At 36.4% G+C, this 8,821-nt stretch overlaps 1 protein-coding gene across 3 annotated transcripts; it reads left to right on the top strand.

Annotated features, from left to right (window-relative positions):
• Positions 1-301: 301 nt before the first annotated feature.
• On the top strand, positions 302-3,179 carry LOC122053998. 3 transcript variants are annotated; one of them, XM_042615871.1, is made up of 3 exons: positions 302-1,424; positions 1,521-1,618; positions 2,944-3,179. In XM_042615871.1, exon 1 carries the CDS (start codon positions 477-479, stop codon positions 1,350-1,352), a length of 876 nt encoding a protein of 291 aa, XP_042471805.1. In that variant the 5' UTR covers positions 302-476; the 3' UTR covers positions 1,353-1,424; positions 1,521-1,618; positions 2,944-3,179. The 3 variants fall into 3 exon arrangements, with proteins under 3 accessions (XP_042471805.1, XP_042471803.1, XP_042471804.1); XM_042615869.1 differs by having other exon boundaries at positions 304-1,618; XM_042615870.1 differs by having other exon boundaries at positions 304-1,606.
• The last annotated feature ends 5,642 nt before the right edge of the window (positions 3,180-8,821 follow it).

Genomic DNA, 8,821 nt, shown 5'->3' on the forward strand with positions numbered 1-8,821 from the left:
AATAGGTAGGCGTTGAAAATCTAAACATTATGGTGGGCCCTTTATGTTGACACATCCTCTCATTCATATCACACTCTAATGTTGGGTCCATTATTTAGACTTGGTATCTGCGGGTATGTTCGTATCACTCTAGTTCCTTCTACAAGGTTGTGAATAGAATCCATAAAAGCCCTTTTCACAAATTTTTCAGTTCTTTGACTTCTCCCCCCCAACTCGACACATCCCATTCCCGTGAAACTAAAATTCCAGGATCGTATCCAACAGTCATTCTAGGATCATGCCTCAAACAGCCGCATCCTACTCTTCCGGTCACTTCTCGAGCATTGCCTAGCGCTTTTAGGCCGTTCGATGTAGCGATCCAATCCGATCCATCAAATTTAATTCCCTTCGCACGGGAAGCAGAAACGAAGCGTTGCGCTCCAGTTTCGACTGTCTCTTTATTGCGGCATTTGCTCGAATACCTCGCGTTCGATTCGATGGAGGATCTCCAACCGCCGGAGCCACCGTCCAATGGCGGCGCGGCCGAGCTCATTGATGCAGCGGCCGCGCCTTTACCCGGAACCAAGCGGCAGCGTCGCCCTAGCGTGCGCCTTGGGGAGATTGGCGACCAGCCCGCTGCCATCCCCTCGGATCCCCTAATGCAGCGGCCTAAACAGTGGAAGCTTTCGGCTCCCGGATATCACGCCAAGCCCCGTGTTTTCCACCATAGACTGCCTTCCAAGACCCGTCAGATTGCTGCCAAACTTGATTCTCGCGGTGACGACAGGCCGGGCACCCTCCCTCCTCTGCTTCCGACTCTGCCCGACGACGGAGTTCTCTTCTCTGTCGACGATAGCCTCGACTCGCTCGTGCCGGGAGTAATTAAGGTCCGCGGTGATCCGAAGCCGTGGCGGGGTGCAAGGCGGGTTCGATCAAACTGGGTCTTGAAGGCGGATGAAGGCATGGAAGACGCAGATTTCAAAACTGGTGGCGGAGAGGATGCTGCAAATGATGGGTTTCCGGAGGGGTCTGATAGCCCGTCTCGCCGGAGGACCAGGGGAAGGGTTAGGGTTTCGGATAGTAGGGACACTGGTCCTGTTGCGGAAGGGGAAACCCCTTCAGATATGGATGGGGTAGAATGGATTGACCCGAACGGGCTTTGCCGTTCTGAAGAGGATGGCGGAGTGCGGTCATGGCTCAAGGACCTGGGACTGAGTAGGTATGCCCCTGTTTTTGAGATACATGAAGTGGATGACGAGGTGCTGCCGTTGCTGACTCTGGACGATCTGAAAGAGATGGGCATTCAAGCTGTAGGCTCGAGGAGGAAGATGTTCTGTGGCATCCAGAGGCTAAGGAAGAACATGGATTCTTAAAAAAAAAACAAATTTTGATGAACTTGGTGAAAAGGCATGGGAGAAGGATTGCGTCTTTAATATATAGATAGTGTAGGTGATCTCTAACTAACATTAGTTTTCTTTCAATCTTTCTTGGGTTCATATTGCCTTGTTTTTTTGTAAGCTGTATACCCTGGACTCTTGTAGAACAAGAAATTTCTCACAAAAGCTACCTTGAAATCTGGCCAAGCAAAAGAAATGAGTGAATATGATAATTCAATGTACTACAAGAGGTTCGGGCTCAAGTATGCAACTTTTTTCAATTAGTTCATGCATGCTTTTCTAAATTATTTGTTGCTGATAGTGGTATCACAAAGCTTCTAGTTGAGTTTGTTCATCCTTTGATTTGATTTTTATACTTTTATTTGTTCTCGCAATGTTGAATGTTAATCTGCGACATGTAGCTAGTGTTATCATATGTAGTACGATTCAATTGTCAACCTACATGTTTGTTATTCATCTGTGGCTTTATTGGTCAAGCTACATGGAACCAATGTCTATGATTAGAGTAGAAACCTTTCCTTAGATATTTTGTAGTTCAGTAAGTTAATATTTTCTGCACAAAATCATTAATATTTGATGCATTTTCAAATTGATTATGATAATGTTTCCATATTCCACACTTATACATTATGAGTAACAACTTGTTTTCAAAGAGTACACTAGTGTTAATCCACTGAGTTTTGCACTGACACAAAACTAATGTGAGACGTAGCTCTTCTATTTAATACTTTGGTAAATACTAGTTTTAAGCTGTCCGTTAGTCAGTCGGTAAGTGCATGGGATAATTACTATAGTGGTCGGGGGTCGAAACTTGGCAGATTTCATCACCTTTGTGGGTCCCGCCCATGCACTTGCCAATTTGGTCCCTGCTGAACTCCCTTTAAATGGTGTGGAACAGTCGTGAGGGGGTCGCGAACGTGAGGTTACCACGTTTTTTAAACTGTTCGATTCAATGAAATATTTTGTTTCGTTGGGAACCTTTAGTAATGAAGAAGAAAGGATAGGGTCATAACTTGCGCAAACTAAAATGTGCATTGGAGCCGACTTGAGAGGAACCTGACCCCTCCATTTTCTTATTCTCCTTTTATATGAGCTTCAGAACCATATTAAAACACACACAGTGGTAGGACTTGAGAGAAATCTTTTCTTATCTCTCTGTTTCATCAATTCTCCTTTACAATAAAATCTACCTCTTGTTCCAAATCCCTGAAATTAGTGAATAGTTTATTCAAAAACTTATTGAACAGTTCAGATAGATTATCAGATGATCAAGTTGTGTTCTTTATTCACTAGAAAATTTGGTATTAGTGGTAACTTTGTAAACTTTTCGTTGGAACAGTTTTATGCAGAACTAACTGATTTTATGGTCTGGTTCAACACTTCCTAGTGTTTGAAATCAGCTAGACTTAAGAGGCCTCTGGAAGCATCTTTATGTTGTGTTATGCAACATACTAGAATAGTTATACATTTCGCTCACTTTTATTTTATATTTTATATTTTATTTTTGGTGTTGACCACTATGTGTTCCCACAACACATTAGCTAACGTGTGACTATTTCTTATTCAGGGCAAGGCCAACAAGGTTAAACCCTTCCAAAGGTATTGCCTCCCAAAAGTGGGCATTATATGGATTCAAACGTTTGCACATTGCCAAAAGTGCTCCTAATCTAACTCGCTTACCACTAAACCAAACAAATGTAGTCCTTTGGTTCATTTTGTGTTGGCTACATGTATACCTTTCTGATTATGATATAAAACATTGTTATTGAAATCCTCTTAATAAGCTTCTATGCTGCCACATAGGCTGATGTTATGTGGGACTACTTTGCATCCAATTACCGATGCATAAGGATTATACTATCTACATCAGTTCCTAACTTAGTAACGTCTATGTCATATATCCATGTTAATATGGGTTCAATTAAATTAAATTTTCCAAATCGGTAAACGAGAAACGTAATGTTTCTATTCCTTTTATCGACATATATATACTATTCTAAGTTGAACTGAGATTTGATTAGCATGGTTAATTTAATTTTAAGTGGTAGATGTAAGTTTTGTTGGTTTAATGAAGAATGATTTAATTAAACCAGATATTGCTGGAGAAGGATTGGTGAAAAATGATTTGATACAGCTTTATATATAGCTAATGTAGGTGTAATATCCAAGTGGCTGACACATATAGATGACACTAACATGACTTCATAGCTTGATGCTAATTTTTTTAATATTAATTTCTTATGTTGATTTTTTTTATATTCTCATGTAACAGATGTAGACTTGTATTTTTTGGCACATTATCAGACATCTTTAATGTAAATATTGCCAATGTAAGCATGGACCACATTTGCACTAGCGCAACCACATACCAAATGTAAACATGGACCACATTTGCACTAGCAATAACCATATACCACATTTTTACTTCGTCAAAGATCCTTGGTTTCAAGAATGCTACCAGCAAATTAACATCTATTCATGCATTGACATTTGTATGTCTTGCTGTTTCTCTATAGGAACTTTAGAAAATAATGGTCTTTTTAATTTGTTAATTAATAAGCATTTATTGTATATAAAATGTCAAGTAAGGATACTTCCATAACTAGCATTGAGTTCTTTTTTGTATTACTATTTTTTTTGAGGTGTTTTTCCATATCTAGTATTGTTTTGGAGGTGGTTTTAATGTCCTTTGTTTTTTTTTGAGAGGGTGGAATTTCAAATTTCATTAGTTCATAGGTATTTCACATTAGTCCTTTAGCTTCTTGCTACATTCAAAAATTGTAATCATGATATTCAGTTTAAAGTGACAATCTAGTGATTAATTCCATGCTCACCATTGCAAAGACAAAATCCATATTGTTATAGAATTTTGGTGCAACTTAAGGTTCGTGCCATTTTAGGTATAATTTGATGGCTTCATGGTCAGATTCAACTAGTGTTGTTCAAACATAGACGAACAGTAGCTAACCTTTATACAGCTGCTCCTTTACGTGGTTGCCTTTGATATTTGAATCTGAAAACTTGGTGGATAGAGAATGCCTCAATTGACAATATGGTGGTTCGCAGAATCTGGAGTGTGGACAATCTGTTAAGGTTGTCTTTAGTCAGATTTTGATTGTACTACTAGAGATTCATAAATGAATATTTGTCAATCTAATCAGCTGGTTTGGCTTAAGAATAAGATCAGTAATAGCCAACCAAAGTCGAGTAAAAATGCCCTCAAAAGTAACTAGAGTGGCCGAAAAGAGGGAATTAGAATTGGAGAAAGAGATGGAGAGTATTAAGGACATCAATGTATATATTAGTCTCTCTCTTTCCTAACAACTTAGCTTTTAGGATAAATAGTCATTCAAATTTGAGAGAAAAAGAGAGAACCTTCACTAGTGCAATTGGCGACCATGTACCAATCTTGTTGTCCGCTGTGCTGTAAGGCAGAGTTGACGGATGTAAGTGAGATATGTTAGGATCTTTATGTTCTTGAATTTGGGATCGTTTCCCAGGTCTTTCTGAAGTAAAATTGCTGCATAGGATCTCAGCGTCCTATCATAATCGATGTTTCTGAGTTTTGTGACCTAGTGCCCTATGATTACAGTAATTGTACTTGGCTATTTTGCATCAAGAAAATTCCCTGCTCTTGATAAGAAAGAAGAGCATTAAATGGCTTCCTGATTGTGAATACTTCATTACTTGTAAATTAACCAGATATACACTTTTCAGTTGATCTGTTACAGTAAAAGCCAGTTATAGAAACTACTTAACCATCCAAATCTCCCGTACAGAGATTTAGACCCCCATCTTCATGCACATGGCTAACTGTACCGATGATGCAACATAGAAACAGGTAATTTGCTGCAGTTCCACTTAATTAACACTTTCACTGCATATCAACCCATCTTGTGTTTGTCTGCTTCATTGATTGTGAATTTTATAGCTTTTGCTCCTTATTGTATTATGTCTATTTGCCATGTGTATACTCAGGGCACAGTTGCATTCTTGCTTATGAGATTTGGAAGATGGCATCAGAGGTAGTACAATAAATAGTATATCTCTTCATTTGCTTGTTAACTATGAACATTTTCTTTGTTCTTCTATGCTTCCTTCTCTTGTTATGGCTGACATTTGTTGGTACCTCTGCCTCTCTGTATCACCTTGTTTCCTCTATGAGGTTGCCAATATACCACCAACCTTGTTTTGCTGTTGAACTTGATTTGTTTTGATTGATTTAGGACTTGTTAAGGTTTTAGTTTGAGATTGCTACTGAAGGAAATCCTAATCAGTTGCTCAAATAGTTATAATCCAAGATTTCCAGTTGTTAGATGGATCTTTTAAACCCTTTGGTTGCATCACAATTTTCCAAAAGTACCTTGAGGCAAGCCTCTGATTTACTTTCCATTCACTTATCAATTCTCATACACTTAAACATTTAGGATCTCATTGTTAGCCAAGTTTCACATTGTTCATGGCAACATTTAGTATACAACTAAGGGTTGAAGTGTCTGATAGGCTACTCCAATTTGGATATAAAACTTGTTCTTTGGACAGGAACTCCTGCCAAAAGCATCTAGTATACAACTTTAACAAAAAGACTTGCCTTGATATAGGTCTTTAACTCTCTCTTTCTAACCTCTCAATTCTAAAACCCTTGCTATGACCTACTTCTATTGTGCAATATTCTATCAAGTATAGTTCCAATTTGACTCCAACAAATTCAAGTTTGCTTGTAAATTATGACCTTCCTCATGCTATGTAAGTCCCATTCTGTTCCTCTGCTTAAAATAGTATTTTGTTGTTACTTTTGTTTGGTTATCCTTCTGTGGATGTCTATACGATGTGTGTCAATACTATATTTCTTACATGATTGTTACTTGTTGAATTTAGAACTAGTAAACTGGATGGTATTTTGTTGGCTTCTCCCTTGTACTTAGCAATAATCATGTTGTTTTAATGTTTGATCAATGTGTTTAAGTTGGTAAATATAAGTTAACAAGTTGGATTTTAAGTGTAGGAAAGATAATTTGTAGGTCTTCCTACATATGTGATAATGAAGATACTCGGTATAGAATTTAAGTTGAACGGAGTTATAGAACTGTAAATGAACTAAACGTTCGTGAACAAGTTTGGTGCTTGATTTGGTAAGAGCTTTTTTATGTTCATTCAATACACACCAGATCAATTAAATGAATAAATTTGAATAATTTGTTAAACTAAACAAATAAGATTGAACACATGTATTTAGTTTATTAATATTCGTGAACATAGAACAACGTTCATATTCATGATAATGTTTATCAATAAAACTAATCAACATGCTAAATAAATAAAAAAATTAAAATGAATAAATAAGTTTGTATTATCAAACTCAGTAATTAATAAAACAATATTAAAATGTAAAAGTTTCAAATCATCAAATAAATTTGAATTGAGAGTTTAATAACATCTAAACAAATTAAGTTCAAGTTCATACAAAATGAACCAAGTTAAGCTTGAACAATTATTTTAACGACTTTGTTTATTTTGGGCTCAGCTTGATTGGGATTAGTTATCTTATCAAACAAATTTAAACATCATAAAATTTAACTTGACTCAGTTCATTTACAATCCTACGGAGTGATGCAAAGTTGTTGTTCAATGTGCTAAAGAACAAATACTTTTGTGCAATCTTGTATTAGGTAGAGCTTGTTTTCCTAAAAGCTATCCCATGTATTTTTATGTATAAGCCTTAAGCCTTGTACTTAACCATGTCATTAATTGAATCCCCGTGCGGACTTTATTTTCAAGCATCGCAAGATCTTTATGGTTATAGGGAGTCGAGATCGACTTTTGGGACCCTACAATGGTTATGGTTAAGTATTAGTTTGACGATTGCTTAATAATTTGATTGAAGGGTGTTTCCTTTTTAACCAAGGGGATGTTCGAACCTATTATCGTTGATTGGATGGTCAATGTATTTTTTGTTTGAGCTTAAATTGATTGAAAGTTGAAACTCGATTCCATATGAAAGTGAGAAGATGTCAGTCGCAGCACCATTACCCGGGGCAGGTTTGATTAATTTATCCATTTAATTATCTTCAATGAGAGTTTAGTTCATAGAATTCTAGATTTGCTCCAGGAATTTTGTGGACGTAAATTTATTAATCAGATATTTGTAATTCGATCTTTAGGTATGATGTATTTTTGATTTTTTTTTTCTTTTGAGATGTACAACCATAGGATGTTAAATTTTGGGGTCGTTCGTCGCTTCTTGATTTTTTAACGATCGATGAAAATTTTTCATAGGATTAGATGGTCACTCTAGGCTCAGTGTGATCTGATTTAATAATTTTTATTTTATTACACACTCAAATTATTATTGACACTTGAATTAACGTCTGAATTTTGGTTTTAGTCATCCATTCTTTTCCCATAGTTGACCATATTTGGTAAGAGAATAAGATTTATATTTATTAATATTGTTGGTGAAATCATGACCTAAGAAAGATCAACGAGGCAATCTTACTCTAAATGTTTCAAAGTGATTTGATGTTCATACAATATCTTGGGTAAGATCAATGATGCAATTTTACTCTAAATGTTTGGAAGTGATTTGATGTTTATACAATATCTTGGGTATAATATGTTGGTGCAATTATCATGTTGGGGACAATATAATTAAATCGCTTTAAGTTAGCATTATATATTAAGTAGGTTAAGAATGATTGAATATTTAACATTGAATAAAGTGGGTCAAAATCTATTTAAAATTTAACAAGTGGAAAGTCTAATATGTGTTAGTAATAGAAAATCTAACATGTATTGGTAGTAGAAGCCTAAATAATTCAAAGTGGATGGAACATTTGGCAAGTGATGAAGTCTAGAAATGTTAAAATTGATTGGATGCGTGATGAAGGTTAACTAGAAACGTTGCAAGTGAAGGGAATCCCTACAAAGCAAATGTTGATCGAGAAGCAACTAAAAGTTCAAGAGTGAACTTTAGGCACTTGGAAGTTTTGACCGGTCAAAATAGAGGACCTAAGGTTGGACAAGTGAAAGTTTTGATGGGTCAAGATAAACCTAAGATTAGGAAAATGAAAGTTCCAATAAATCAAGGTTGACTGACAATAGACAAATGATAGATCCTAATTAATGGCTATCGTAATAAGTTGAGCTTGACTCATATTGATCTCTAAGCACGCGATGTCTTGGAGGTGAGGCCTCTTAACAAGATTAAGAAGTTTGAAAGGTATAGACCTCTTGACAGAGAACCTAAGACTAGAGTCTATGAGTGACCTGGACAATCAATCAATTGATAGGTAGCATCAATTGACTGATGCAGTTATAAGAATACTGGAAGAAGCCATTTGATGACTCAAATGCTATAACAGATTAATCAAGATGGGGTATTAATCAACTTAAGTAGTTGTTGCAAGCCAAGCAGTTGGCTACATATAGGTTTAGTTGACTCAGCC

This window comes from Zingiber officinale, chromosome 3A, assembly GCF_018446385.1.
Source record: "Zingiber officinale cultivar Zhangliang chromosome 3A, Zo_v1.1, whole genome shotgun sequence".
NCBI classification, from domain to species: Eukaryota; Viridiplantae; Streptophyta; class Magnoliopsida; order Zingiberales; family Zingiberaceae; genus Zingiber; species Zingiber officinale.